Source organism: Staurois parvus, unplaced genomic scaffold, assembly GCF_062004578.1.
Source record: "Staurois parvus isolate SC_StPar_1 unplaced genomic scaffold, SC_StPar_1.0 ptg000734l, whole genome shotgun sequence".
NCBI classification, from domain to species: domain Eukaryota; kingdom Metazoa; phylum Chordata; class Amphibia; order Anura; family Ranidae; genus Staurois; species Staurois parvus.
In genome coordinates, this window is record NW_028318530.1 from 2,640,126 (window position 1) to 2,656,127 (window position 16,002).

Consider the following 16,002-nt stretch of genomic DNA (forward strand, 5'->3'; position numbering starts at 1 on the left):
AGCACTGCTTACCGTGGCAGATCTTGCAGTCCTCCTAGGGATGTACAGGAGAGTAAGGACAAACCCCCTCCAGGTCGTCACTACCCCAGTAAGCACATCTCCTAACACCCCCTAAGGGGTTTTCAGGGACAGGGCTTCACCATCTGATGGATCATGGATCTGAACCTGTATAGAACCCTGTGGCTAACAATGGAATGTGCCACATGAAAAGGTGCGTTCCCATGCAGCATCCATTGCCAACCCTGCATCTTCTTTCCAGGCAGGGTCCAGGTATGGTCCCCAAAGGTAACTGATTCAGAAAGCTCCAAAATAAGGGAGGTGCAGTGGCTTGAGAAAAGAATTGTAAAAAAGAATTGGTATTGGTCTCAGCAGAGAGAAGACATCAATCGCCTAAGGACACCAGCAAAAATATCTGTCGGCATGAAAAAACAGTTTTTAGTTTGTAGCTTTGCATCAGGACTCACTCCCTTTTAAAGAAAAAATAGAAAACACACTTAACATAATAAAATTAAGCTTTTTAAGTTCTTTATTCGTATTTGTAAAATATCAATAAAATAACTTCAAACTACAAAATACATAATACATGCCTTAAAATGAAACGTGTACAAACTTTAAAAATAGAAATACAAGGAAATAGTTTTTTTTTAATAACACTAGTCCACAAATTTAACAAATGGCAGGTACAATATTATAGATACAAAATCTTTGGGCGTAAAATCAAGAAAAAATAAATGTATATTTTTTTTTACAAACAGAATGCCATTCAAAAAAATGTACATTTTTAGAAAAAAATATTTATATGTACACCATATATGTGTAATTTTCTGTACATTCATTCACAGCCCCAGAAAACTATGCTTCATATCTGCAACAAGTAACATGTTTTCTGAGAAAATGTAATTGCTTAATATTAATTGTTCGGTTTGCAAAGATATTTTCAGAATTCACAAGTTAGCACCTAAGTATGAGATTATACTTGAAACCTTCATTCAGTTTAATGTAAAATCTTGTTTACATATATAAAACCTTATTTTATTGGAAAATAAAACAGTTTGTGTGTTTCAGTTGCTGTCTGTAATTACAGACTAACTAGTAGTTGTAAACGTGTTCAGAAGTTAAAGTTTTTTTTTACAACCCTTACAAATTATGTGTGTTTGTTGCTTCTCAAATATGGATATTAAAGCATTGTAAACTATATTGTAGAAACTATTAACAACAATAAGATATTCAAAAATAAAATTACCCTCTCCCCATATACTCATATTTCAATGATCACTTTAATAAGAAACAATGGTATATACTGATCTGGGACCCAGCTAGCTTTATTAAATGACAGTACAATGTGAAAAAATGTGTAACAACCTGTAGCAGCCATCAAGGACTTGCAAAAATCTGATGGGTTGCTATGACTTATTCCACTTCATAACATTATTTTACTAAACAAAAAAATAATATAGCCATCCATGGCTGTGAAGTTATAAAACAGCTTAAAATAACTCCAAGAAAGTGACTTTGCTTTCTAGTGTTCTAATCTAATATGTGATTAAAAGAAAAATAGCTAAATAAAACAAAAAGACTCTGTGAAATTCAATTAAGTAAAAAAAAAAAAAAGTTTTGTAAAATGTAAATACGTACAAATTTGCACACGTTTTGTTAAAGGTACAGAGTACACATTTACATGTGGTAGCTTTGTTAAATGTACAGATTGTAACACAAGTACCTTGCACTTGTGTATGGCACTGTCTTCTGTTCTACACTACTAATAAAAAGGGGTGCCTTTATATAGGCAAGATGTCCATGAGTTCAGACACTGATATTGTAAATCAAAGCCAATTGGTGCTTTTAAGCATGAAGCTTCATGCAAATGTTAAGACATCACAAAGTGTTTTAAATTTTAGTCTACAATTCATATAAATGGCAATATGAAAATTTTTTAGCAAGCTGAAGATTGCTGCACTGCGCAAACTTTTAAGATGAGATTTTCTCACAGCCAAAGTTTCCTCACTCACTTCTTCACTAAAGCTGGCTATACACTAGTATATTACACTAGACATTTACACTAGAAGTTTGTTTCATACTTTTTTCATTTAAAAAAATGTGTTAAATTTTCTAATTATTACTGGCATCAAATCAACATTCATTTTCGACTATAGTGATGAGAAAATGGAAAGGAGCAGGATGGAAAATTTTTCCAGAATGAAATTTATAACAGTGAATGTGGTTTTTGTTCCGTAAAGTCCATTAGTTCCAAAATCAAATTTTAAAAGCAAACAAAATTTTGAAGTACTTTTAAACAACATCCATCAAGCCACTGAATGTACTAATTGTACAATTATTTGTTTGAAAATGTACTAGCATATAGGCAGCTTAAGATGATTCAGTGACCATCAACTTACAATCTGCTATATTCAATGTAGGAAACAAAAAGTAACAAACGCATTTTATCCTGCCCTATCAGAGGTAATGAAAGATTCAGCAGAGAGAGCCATCTTTGAGTTAAATGTTCTTTAAATTTCAGGCTATTACAAAGTCTTACCTATACTGAGTGACAAGTGATTTGATCTACCTACACAACATCACCAAAGGGTATACCTTCAGGCCAGTAGTGAAACCAGTACAAGAATGCTGAATGTTTTGAAACTTCTGGTAAATCCTATATATTCCACTATGTAATAGTAAATGTTGTGATGAAGGATGATAAAAGCAGAAGCACTTGAATTGAAATGACAATTAATGGCTAAAGAAAAAACTTTTCTCAACTTTGTTTAAATTCAAAATGAATAGCCATAACTAGAGCAAAATTTTGCCTTTGTCACCAATCACAGGTATTTACGATTACTTATCTGTTCATAGAATTTGTATACAGTACTGCAGCCATGTGACCTTGCCTTCAGTTAAGTTTGCTGCAGAATGAACAGCGCAGTGAACTAGAGGTCTTGACTAGTGTTTGACCTCAGTGCCTATTGCAAATTGAGGGATATTTTGGTCAAAGTAAATAAAACGTGCACTAAAGAATGCCACCTACAACATGTCTAGAGATTTAAAGGATTTGTTGTGCAGATAAAATATCACTGTGGTCAGCAAGCTTTGGTGCCCATTTTGGGATGAAAGAGGAATGGGGCCAAAATGTGCAGAAGCATTCAATTGCAGTGCGAAACATTAAGACCATTCATTATGAAGAATCTACCAGAGCACCAAAACTGATGAAAAATACGCAACACTTTTTAGCAATGCAGCTCACCACAGCCCATTGTATGTACGTTGTGGTGTACTGCTTGCTTACGGTGCGCTGCAGCAAGGTGTGCGTTTCAGAGCAATGCACAAGTATGACATATACTCAATAATTACGTCTTACTACACCACAATGCCTTTTAGAGCTGACGCAGTCTTAGACCTCACTCACATAGGGCATACTAAAGCATATGTAAATGGAGGACCATGGTTACCCACATGTTCCCAAATGTTCTGTCCATGCCTGTGCAGGCAGGCCTACAGATGTTAATTGGGACACAGAAGATGCATGGATACGGCTGCTGCTTCCATTTCGACATCTGTGAGGATGTGGGTGTGCGTAAACAAGGTCTAACACCCAAGCATTCTTAGCACAAACATGATTTCAGGTTAATGAATGATAGGGTGCAGAAATTTCACAAAATGGCAACTCCTCCTATGAATGGGTAATGCAGATTTCATTAACAAAAACGTAATGACAGTGACTTGGTAACAGTGTTACAAACTTATACCGGGGGCTGACAAAAAAATTGTTCCTGCACATTACATGTCAAACCTTTAATTGGACCAGTGGTATTTCAAACTAACAAATGGAAGCATCTTAATCTGTATTAAAATATCTCAACGTAACACCTTATGGATATACTTGCTTAGAGAGAGAATACCTAAAATGAAGAAAATGCTGGGGCTCAACAAAAGTATTAAAAGCTGCATTAGACTCATCTTGATTTTTGGACATCTCTATACTTCTGCTGCATGTTGATATGTGCATTATGATCTCTATTCTATGTGCAACAAAGGTTGCTATGCTATTCACTGCAACACACTTCAGTGGACACATGGACACAGCTCCATGTAGTCTCTCTCCACTAAAGTGATCCCGAACTGGGACTTCAAGAAAACAGAAGTGTAAAAATCAAAGTCAATGTGAATCACGTAATGTCATGCTTCAGAGCATAGACCGTCACCTTGTGTTTACCTGAGTCTCCATCACTTGTGTTTTAGCCATTAAATTCCAGAAGTGGTAACATTTCACACATACCTATTGCATTCTATAGTTCCAAAGCAGAGAAAAGTAAAATGTTGCATTAAAATGGGTACTCACTAATTCAGAAATGAAAGACATGAAACCTCAGCACCAATTTTTAGAAACAAATATAAAATGGTGTAACTGAGGAACGTGCCAGACACACTTCATGGGGAAAATGGGTAAGGTGGAAAACCTTACAGTGTAAAAGAAACATGCATGAGGACACATGCCCAAGTCATTAAATATGAAATAACACTATCCTATGCCTATCCAATTATTGAAAACATTTTCCCCATATTTTGCTTATTCAACAGAATGCTCCCTTAATCTCCAATTTTTCATACAAGAGATTACATTAATTTGTAAACATTCCCTTAACTGCCAATACACATTTTTAACACAACTCAGATTACACAAGTGTTAAAACTCTCCACTTTATAGTAAAAACGGTCTAGGTAATTCATACATCCATTCATTTGAGTGTGATGCGTAGGGCACCTGGTGTCTTCTCCTGAAATCTAGATGAAAAAGAATGAAAACATTACAAATGGAATATCATTCAACATGCAGTACCACACAGTAACAGATTTAAAGGCAAAACGTTTTTGGATAGAGTAAGGGAGGTTATAAACCCTGTCAAATATTTTGCCATTTGTGTCCCATTGTGGAGATTTCCCTTCGCTTTGTATCCCATAGCCAAAACAGGAAGTAAGAGGAAATTCATTCAAAGTGTGGGAGTCCTTGATTCCCACACTTTGGATGGATTTCACAGTGGCTAAGTGGTTAGCACTTCTGCCTAGCAGCACGATTGTTTTTGGTGCCAATCTCAACCACAGCGGTACCTGGCTGGAGTTTGCATGTTCTGCCTGCACCTGTGTGGGTTTCCTCCCACACTCAGACATGCTGGTAGGTTAATTGGCTCCTGTCTAAATTGGCCCTAGTATTTGAATGTGGGTTAGGATTGTAAAAGTTTTCGAGGGCAGGGACTGATGTGAAATATATATATATATATATATCTACACACATACACATATACACACACACACACATATATATATATATATATATATATATATATATATATATATTCACACACACACACACACACACACACACATATACATATACGGTTAGGTCCATATATATTTGGACACAGGCACAATTTTAGTTTTTTTTCAGGTATTTACCAAAACATATTCAAGCTATAGTTATATAATGGATGTGGGCTGAAAGTGCACACTCTCAGGTTTCATTTGAGGGTATGTACGTCCAAATTGGAGGAAGGGTTTAGGAATTACAGCTCTTAAGAGTAGCCATCCCCCCTTTTTCAAGTGACCAAAAGTAATTGGACAATTGAATCAAGAGCTGTTTCATGGCCAGGTGTGGGCTACGCCTGTGTTATTTCTTCAATTAGGGCTCTTTCACACGGGACAGACCCGCTCAGTGGGGGATCTCTCTGCTGATCCCTGATGAGCAAGCAGATGACAGCTCTGTGTCCCCTCCACTGCTGCAGAGCAGACACAGAGCTGCTCGCTCTCCTGAATGGGCGATCGAATGAAAACGGACTGCCTGTCTGTTTTTATCCAATCCGATCCAATGGACAGAAGGGGAATTGGATCCCCACCTGTCCCTTTTGGGCAGATTGGATCGGATGTCGGCAGGTGTAAACTGACCCATCCATTTACGCCTGCCGCTCCATAGAGGAGAATGGAGGTTCTGATCTAGTCCGCCTGAAAAACAGATTAGACTTTGCCAAAAATAAATCTAAAAAAGCCAGACCAGTTCTGGAAAAGCATTCTTTGGATGCATGAAACTAAAATTAATCTGTACCAGAATGATGGGAAGAAAAAAGTGTGGAGAAGGCTTGGAACAGTTCATGATCCAAAGCACACAACGTCATTTGTAAAACACGGTGGAGGCAGTGATGGTATGGGCATGCATGGCAGTTATAAAGTGAGAGCAGTGAGAGAAATGCCCAGGTAGTCAGAGCTGGGGGAGGTGCCGAGACATAGAAGTGAGGGTGCAGGCATGGCGGTGAAATGTTGGCTTAAGAGATGGTGTTCAGAGCAGGGGGATGAGGTGAATTAAGTGGATTAGACAGTTTTAAGAGTGGGATGGTGGTGAGGTTTCATCTATGGTGGTGAGAACAGGGGAGCAGTATACAGGCATGGGGTGGGCATGCAGGCCCCGGGTGAAAGTTTGGGACAAGGGGGTTGTAAAGCAGTGGAAAGCCAAGCTTAAAACCTATCTATGGTAACAATACTGCTGATGTACCAGTACATGTTTTAGTCTCCAAAAGGATCCCTGTGAAGCTCCTTTTATGCACACAGTTTATCCAAATGAACTTGAAATTAGAAAATGGCAGAGCCTTAGTAGGCAGTAGAGTGTCTGTCAGCTAATAGCTGAAAAGGAGGGAGAAGGGAGCAGTTTCAATTTGGGGAAAAGCTTGGCTCTGTGTACAGCCTGGTTCTTTGATTCAAATAGCTACACAGGGGTGGAACTGAAGCAGAATATGGGTAATAGCAGACACCAAAAGGGTACCTGGATTTTGTCACTGTTATGGTAGGAACTTATTAGACCAGGTCAGGTTTGTTTCAAAAATCACAACCTCCTAACAAGTGCTTATGATTATATCGTGGCACATAGTAGCTTTTGAGTTGTAGAAGAAGGGAATTTTTAATCAAGTTGCAAACTTGTAGTAGTAGGATACAGAACTGATAATAAAGTATCAAAGGGTTACAACCAGATGTAACACAGATCTGTAGTATAGACTATTTCAAGCAGGCAACTGACAACAAACTTTTGACAAGTATAAGAACACGATTTGAAGGGAACAAAGGACATTCAGGACCAGTCCCACATGGTGAAAGGGTTAATAGTTAACTAACCTCTGCTTTAGGCTTACTAACTTTTGTTCCCATGAACAGGAGATTCCCTGGAGAATGGAATGTTGTTATCTATGAAGGCTTCTCTAGGCCTTGAACAATTTTAGAAGTTCCTATTTTGTTTATGATAGCTTTTGACACACCACATCGTGGTTTATTTTAATATCTATAACATATCCTGATTGGTGCTTTATGGAAACCGCCTGAAATATTCGGTGTTATCAATATTACTTAAGCTCAAGCCATAATGAAGATCTCTGAGTTCTACACCTCAAACTTTAGTGTCTGACTTGCATTATTCCCAAAGTACTTTGTATCTGGAATGATTGGATGGAGAGAGCCAGCATAACATTGAGTTCCTTACATATGGTGTATTACTAAAAGTAGACTCACCTGAAGTCATGATTTGTGAGGTAGTCTACGACTGCTGGTTTAATGCGTGCAACACCTCCTTGGCTTCGATTCCCTCTTCCAGTTATCACAAGAAGGTGTGGGCTGCCTCCATTCTGTCGATAATCTGTTACACATACAAACATTTTGCAAAGGTAAAATCTAGATGCTTTCTTAATGTTACTTTCTGAACTAGAATAAAATCAGTTTTTTTTAACTAGCTGTAATTAGCTGCAAACATATTTAAATGTGCAAACAAAAAAGTGCAAAAACCTACAGCAATATCATGCCAACAGAAATGATTTATTGTTATGTGATCTAAGCTGATATAGTTGTATGTGTGTTGTGGATTTCTGCAGATTATTATCAATTTGCATTATCAATTGCTCCTTGTTAATTGTTTGTTATCAATGCTCTTTGTATTGCCATATTAGACAAACCAGTTGTTTCCATGTTAACTTAATCCCACCTACCAATCAAAGAGCTGTGAACTATAAAGGCCAAATGACCAAAAATGATGGGAAATCTTCCATATCAGTGGCAGTTCCCTGGTGAATATAAAATCATCACAACTCTCCACTGTATATAAATACTGGTAATTTTAAGCTTTTCCAAGCAACTTAGTGTTTGGCACACACAGCTATGTATTGAAATGTCCTTTGCTTTTGCTTTGTTTACATAGGATGACACAGCACACACAATGTTTTAAAGAACTGAAACAAACCAATCTTTTTTTTTTTTCAGTATGTTACCTCCTAATTGAATAAAAGCCAGGTATTTCCCCAAAAGCCTTTTCTCATATCTCGTGGTCTGGTGACACAGGCATACAGGTTCAATGACCTCTCATCATCCTCTTCATCAGCCACAGCCTATTGCCACTGCAAAAGCCCTGATTCCTAAACACTCTAGCTCTCCATTGGTCACCCAGCTCTCCATTGATCACTGGGTGGCTGACAAAAATTGATCACATGAACTCACAGATGAGCTGACACACAATTATAGAGACTTCTACAATAAATATTACCATAACTGGTTGGTTGGCTGGAGTTCAAAGCTCAACTATGTATGTGAACTCTAGCATAAAGCCCTTATCATTACAGGACCAGACTACAACCCTTAAAAAAAATACATGCACTGCAGCAGAAACCACAACACCCACAAATGTACTTTTGCCCATAAAGCATTCAACAATGCTATGAGTATGGTACTTTTTCTTTTGTATCTTAAAAAACTGTTGACCAGCCTTTATCTAGATTTGTAGATAACTTATCTGGGCTACACACCAACTCTGACCCTATTTCATATGTCTGTGTCTTCCCCCAGCCTGAGTTCAGTGGTTTGACACCAATACTTCCTGCTGTATTTTATGACTGATTATAACACCATGGACAGAAAGAACATGTTTGTCTAACCTTGCACAGATCGAACAAGCTGCAAGGGCTGGGACAGTGATAATAACGGGGGATTTTAACTACCAGGAAATTGACTGGAGTAAAGGCACTACAGGAGGAGTTAAAAGGCAAAAATGTATAAACAGACTACAGGACAATTTTATGGTACAGTTCATAGAACCCTCAACTAGGAATGATGCTCTGCTGGACCTGGTAATCTCAAATCATGCAGAGCTTATTACTAACGTCTATATAAAAGAACATCTGGGTAGCAGTGACCATAACATGATTTCATTTATTGTTCACTGTAAACAACACGCACATACGGGAAAAATTATCTAGAGTGGGTGACTGGGGACAAAGAGAAGGCACATTTATGAAATACCTTCTTCAGCTCCTATACAAAGGAGCAATGGGGGAGCTTTTGTCCATAATGGGCATGGTATTGACACAGCTCCGGATGATCCACATTGGCTCACAATTGATATAATCCAGAAATATTTAGACAGAATAAAGGTGAATAAAGCACCTGGACCGAATGGCATACACGCACAGGTCCTTAAAAAATTGAGCTCTGTCATTTCAAAGCCATTGTTTCTAATTTATAGGGACTCTTTAATGACTGGCATTGTACCAAGGGATTGGCGTAAGGCCAATGTGGTGCCTATTTTTAAAAAGTAGTCAAAATCTTTACCAAGTAATTATAGACCTGTTAGTTTAACTTCTATAGTTTGGAATATACTGGAGAGTTTAATAAAAGATCACATAGATGAGTTCTTGCTGGAAAAAATATGTTAAGCAGCAGACAGCATGGATTCATGAAAGACAGAAGTTGTCAAAGAAACCTGATTTCTTTTTTTGAGGAGGTGAGCAAAATCCTGAATAAAGGGGTAGTTGTGGATGTGGTATACTTGGATTCTGCAAAAGCGTTTGACACAGTTCCCCACACACGGCTAATGTGTAAGGTAAAGCCTACAGGCTTGGAAAAATCCGTATGTAAATGGATAGAAAACTGGCTAAAAGATCGTATTCAGAGAGTAGTGGTTAATGATTCATACGCTGCATGGTCTAGGGTTGTCAGTGGTGTACCCCAAGGTTCAGTGTTGGGACCCTTACTTTTTAATATATTTATAAACAATATAGGGTCTGGGATTATAAATACCATGCTTTAGGTTGAAAAAACAAAACCATCTATTCTGCTGGGTGCCAATTCTAATTCCTGAGAATTCTTTCTTAATATATTAAAAGTGCAAGCATCAATCAGGTTTCTTGTCACATTTTCCCAGAGTATGAAACAAATCCTGATTGGTTGCAGTGAGCAAATTGTGTACATTGGTACTTAAGACCTAAAATCCTGAAAATGTCACATGGGGCTTATATACTGGCTGCAAGAATTCTATAAATCTAACCTCAGTTATTTGTGGGTCAAGACAGGCAGGTCTGAAATGTGACACAAAGTTGTCCTAATCTTTTGACAATTAAATTAATAAGGTTTGATTTACTGTTACTTTGGACCTCACATTTTGGCACACTCCGTGTGCCATCAATCTATACATCCATGTGCCAAGCCTCTGTCAGCATTACTCCACGCACTGCATTGCAATCCCAGGAGTGCTGACCATTCATTATGCGGGCTAAGTCACCATGGTAACTTTACATGAAAATGAGGCTGGTTCACTTGAATTGCGCATGTGCGAGACTCTGCCAGTGACATACTAAAAAGGGCGGAAGTGCAGATGTGGAAAGGATCAGGAGGTAGCCACAAAGATGGCGCTGGCTTCGACCAGAATGGAGAAATACCATAATAAGCTGCAGAAATAGTAAGAAAGTTGAGATGATACTCCAAAGTTTAACGTTGTGTGTAGAAATGCAATACATAGTGGTATTATACTTGCTGGGGATATTTGTTACTGAGTTTACTACTACTTTAAAGCATTGCCTGTAGATAATTTTGGGAACCATAATTTTTCACATTTTGCGGTCGCATGCAGTTTTGAGGCTTGTCACATTTTGGATCTTTTTACTCTACACTACCTAATCTTTTATCAAGTACAAAATAACTGGGGAATAATTGTATTAGTGTGCTTATTCCTGAAAATATAAATTAGTGTCATGCGTCAAGCATACAGTTTCTGTTTGTTTTTTTAATCCTCTGCATTAAGGTAAAAATCTTTCTTTGCTGCAGGATCCCCCCTTCACCAGTCATTTACTTACCTGAACCTGATCTTAATACAGCATTTTGCACGAGAGCAGCGACTCTCTACCTCCTCACAGGGCAGATTGATAACAGCGGGAGCCATTGGTTCCTGCTGCTGTCACTCAAAACCTATGAAGAGGGAGTGGGGGGCAGGGCAAAGCCCCACTGTCTGTGCCAATGAACACAGGCAGCGGTGCTCAGGAGCGAGGCCACACAAGTACCCCCCTTAGCAAGTGGCTTGCTAAGGGGAGTACTCAGAAGGAAGGAGGAACCAGGAGTGCCAGCGGGGGACCCCAGAAGACGGGGATTGGGGCTGCTCTGTGCAAAACCATCGCATAGAGCAGGTAAGTATAACATGATTGTTATTTTTAAAAAAAAGGTTCAATGTCACTTTTTATTTGTCTTGGCCACCACCTATTGTTCAAAGTGCAGAATCCTACATAAATTAATGAAACTTGTTTATTAGTTTTTGAACCTGTAAGGTTTCCATCCTCCCATCATCCTTCACTCCAACAAGAAACCTCCTTGGAAGCTCTAGCTCCATTTTCAAGAGCAGATGTGAAGAAGAGACAAAGCTGCAAAGCTCAGCCATCACCTTAGCACATGTCTACAGTGGAGAGCTAAACCTATGTTTTGTCTGAATTACCGCATCACTGGTAAGAACTGGATCTACTTAGTATCCTTAGTTTTCCTTCCATTATCCCCTCACCCTGTTCATTTCAATAAACCCTCCAAAATTATTCACAAAAATGAAGATGTTAACATGTGTGCAAAAACTAAAAAAAAACCTCTAAAGGGGAACTGGTGTCAGCAGGCACTTTCACACCCTACTACTGGCCACCCTTTACAGCTATGGACCAATACTTATGTATGAACTCTAAGCATATAAACTGTCACTTAGTCTGCTGGCACACAGTACTGGAATACTTGTCAGCAACATATCAGGATAGGACAGTATATTACCTTCTGTCTTGTCTTGCAGGACCCTGCGGAAGTGTTTCATAGCCTCATCTACATGAAGTCCATGTAAATCTAGTATATTCTCTGGCAGGAGGTACTCATTAGCCTGTTCAAAGATCTGCACAGCTGCTCTGTTATTCTCTTCTTTCATCTTCTGTCCATACAAATAGCCCTAGAGGAGAAGTAGTAGTAAGCATTTATAATTTAAAAAAGGTCAAATGAAACATATTAAAAAAAAACATACAAACGGCATTTATAAAGAATTTAGAAAATCATGTTATGCAGGCAGTAAGAAAATCCAAATTTCCTCTCTATGTTTATTTAGCATCAGAAAAGGGAACAATCGAGTATATTAGGTTATGCAATTGCAGAGTATAATAGGCCCCCTCCAATGAGAGTCTACTGGGTAGCACCTTTAGTGAAGCTGACCTTTATCAAATCTCCCCACCTCTCCTGAGTGCAGGTCACCTGGCACACGACTTACCTTCATCCAGCAACCTTTCCTCCCTATACTGCATATCTGGGCTCTGGCGCTATTCATTCCTACCAGCAAGCTGTACTCTGACCGCTAGAGGCCAGCATGAGTAAGGCTTACCCATAGAAAGGAAAAGGGCCATTGTGCACAGTATAAAAAAGAGCTAGTTGTGGCCCTGTCAGAAGAAAACTAAGTGTATTGGGGCATCACGCTGTCGGAGCTCCAACGGCCATCTCTATTCAGGGACGGTTAATCATATTGAATTTTATGTTTACTTCTGGATGCATCCTTGTTGTTCTACTAATAAATGTTTTATTCAACTTACTACACTATGGGCATTCTTCCGTTTTGACCCCTGTGGGGAGTATTTAATCCTTTAGACGCCCAGCACCAGCCCATTGCCTCCAGAGAGGGCGCCCACATATCCCTTAAGGGGAACTCTGGACATCCCTGGAACATCAACATCTAAAGTCCCAGGATCCATCCACCCTGAGAGGGAGCCCTTGTTTCTGCCTACTGGTTCAGATGATTACCTTGATGACATCAGGATAATATATCAAAACGCACATTCTTACTGTGCGTCCAGTGAATGCGCATTTCTTCCGCTAATACCAGCACTGGCACCGTTTGAAGCTCTGAGGACTTTATAGGCACTATTTAGTCACCATCAGGAATTATTTACCCCTATGATATTTTATTGTTCAGGATTGATACTCAAAATATGTTCTTATATCTATATTTATTAAAACTCTTAGTACACTCATATTTATTGCTTATTTATTTCACCTGTGGTTATTATTTGAATCATCATTTTAGCACTGCACTATTATTTACTGATTTCATTGAGGTTTTGTTGGTTACCTTGAGTGCACAGCTGCTGACAGGTCAGCGCTCGCTTTTTTTACACTTTTATATTATGAAATTAAAACAGACACATTTTTTTGTATCTAGTTGTATTTACCCTGTCCAACTTAGAACATCCAAGTAAAAGATATAACACCAACATGTCAAAAAAAAAAAAAAAAATTAAAAAACATAATCACTGAGTTGGAAAAAGGATCACCCCCATGTGTCAGTATTTTGTTGAACCACCTTTTGCTTTAATTACAGCCTTTAGTCTGCTGGGATATGTCTTTACTAATTTTGCACATCTAAACCAGTGTTTCTCCACCTTTTTTCAGTCAGAACACCCTTTACAATTATGGACAGACCCGAGGCACCCTTTAAAATTATGGACAGTCTTGAGACACCCCATTCTAAAATGTAAAAACTGTTCTAAAAGTTTTATATAACACAAAAACATCTATACATGTAGGACACCCAACGCTAGAGGTGATTTATTCTTCCAAAGCAAATACAAATTTTGCACACTGGTACTGACTAGTATTCAAATGTTTCTCTTCTCCACCAGTTTTTCTCCATTACTGAGCTAATGTCACCACAGCACAGATAGAGGGGCAGGGGAGGGCCAAACAAGTATGCTGTGTATGGTGAGCTGTACTGGATTTCCACCAGACATATCGTTTAGTGTTCAGGCCAAATAATTAAATTTTAGTCTCATCTTTTTTCCATGTGGCCTCAAAATCTTCAAGGTGTGTTTTGGCAAAGCTCAGTCATGACTGCATGTGAGGCTTTTTTTCTTGCAACCCTCCCATACAAACCGCATTTGTGGAGAATTTGTAATATTGTTGTCTCATGCACACAAAGACCACTCTTTGTCATAAATTCCTGCAACTGCTTCAGAGTTGCTGTAGGCCTCTCAGTATCCTCTCTGACCAGTTTCTTCCTGGCTATTTCATCAAGTTTGAAGCAATGTCCTGATCAAGGGAGGGTCTGTGTTGTACCAAATACCTTCCACTTCTTAATAATGTTCCTGCCTGGCTTGTGTCTGTCCACAACTTTATCCCGGTTACTTTTGACAGTGTCTTCCCACTCATAGTTGATTGTTTGCTTCAGTTGCACTACTGGGGACTTAAATGCTAAAGAAAAGCTACTTCCATGCTCAGCTAATTAAAAAAACCACAGCTGATCACGGCTGAAAGTCAAATGGCTTTGTGTGCCATTAAGAAGGTGATTAGCTACACCTGATTGACTTTAGAAGTCATTTTTAGGAGGGGGGTAATCCTTTTTTTCCAACTCAGTGATTCTGTTTTTGAATTTTATTTCTCATCTGTTGGTGTTATATCTTTCACTTGGATGTTATAAGTTGTATTGCGTAAATGCAGCTGGAAAAAACAAAAACTGTATCTGACTTCATTTTAGGCTGCACAGCAACAAAATGTGATTATTTTAAAGGGGGGGATTCTTTTCTATACCCACTGTATATATTGTACGTGTGTGTGTATATATATATATATATATATATATATATACATATACACACATACATACACACTATATTGCCAAAAGTATTGGGACACCCCTATAAATCATTGGATTCAGTTGTTCCAATTAGCTCCATGGCCACAGGTGTATAAAATCATTCTACAGACATTTGTGAAAGAATGGGTCGCTCTCAGGAGCTCAGTGAATTCAAGCGTGGAACCAGGATAGGTTGCAACCTGTGCAATAAGTCCATCTGTGAAATTTCCTTGCTACTAAATATTCCACGGTCAACTGTTAGTGGTATTATAACAAAGTAGAAGCAACTGGGAACAACAGCAACTCAGCCAAGAAGTGGTAGGCCACGTAAAATGAAAGAGCGGGATGGGCGCATGCTGAAGCGCACAGTGCGCAGAAGTCTCCAAAGGTCTGCAGAGTCAATAGCTAAAGCCCTTCAAACTTCATGTGGCCTTCAGATTAGCACAACAACAGTGCGTAGAGAGCTTCATGGAATGGGTTTCCATGGCCGAGCAGCTGCATCCAAGCCTTACGTCACCAAGTGCAATGCAAAGCTCGGATGCAGTGGTGTAAAGCACGCCGCCACTGGACTCTAGAGCAGTGGAGACATATTCTCTGTCTGGCAATCCGATGGACGTGTCTGTACTTGGCGGTTACCAGGAGAACAGTACTTGCCTGACTGCATTTTGCCAAGTGTAAAGTTTGTTGGAGGAGGGATTATGGTGTGTAGTTGCTTTTCAGGGGTTGGGCTTGGCCCCTTAGTTCCAGTGAAGGGAACTCTTAAGGCGCCAGCATACCAAGACATTTTGAACAATTTCATGCTCCCACCTTTGTGGGAACAGTTTGGGGATGGCCCCTTCCTGTTCCAACATAACTGCGCACCAGTGCACAAAGCATGGTCCATACAGACATGGATGAGTGAGTTTGGGGTGGAGTCCTGACCTCAACCTGATAAAACACCTTTGGGATGAATTAGAGCAGAGACTGCGAGGTAAAAGTGAGCGCATTGGTTATCTAGCTGCTGGCATTAAAGTTTAAACCTCTTACCCTCTAAACAATCATAAATATAACATGCAGCGCTGAGAAGAGCCCAAAATATAACT

General features: G+C 39.0%; 1 protein-coding gene across 1 annotated transcript in view; it reads right to left on the reverse strand.

Moving 5' to 3' along the window:
• Positions 1 to 508: 508 nt before the first annotated feature.
• Positions 509 to 16,002, reverse strand: part of N4BP2 (NEDD4 binding protein 2) — a 121,307-nt gene continuing 105,813 nt past the window's right edge. The window contains exons 16-18 of the mRNA XM_089654026.1: positions 12,088 to 12,256; positions 7,540 to 7,663; positions 509 to 4,779 (exon numbers count right to left, since the gene is read on the reverse strand). Coding sequence (XP_089510152.1) covers positions 4,734 to 4,779; positions 7,540 to 7,663; positions 12,088 to 12,256 — 339 coding nt within the window. The 3' untranslated portion in view covers positions 509 to 4,733. The remainder of the gene's footprint in view (positions 4,780 to 7,539; positions 7,664 to 12,087; positions 12,257 to 16,002) is intronic.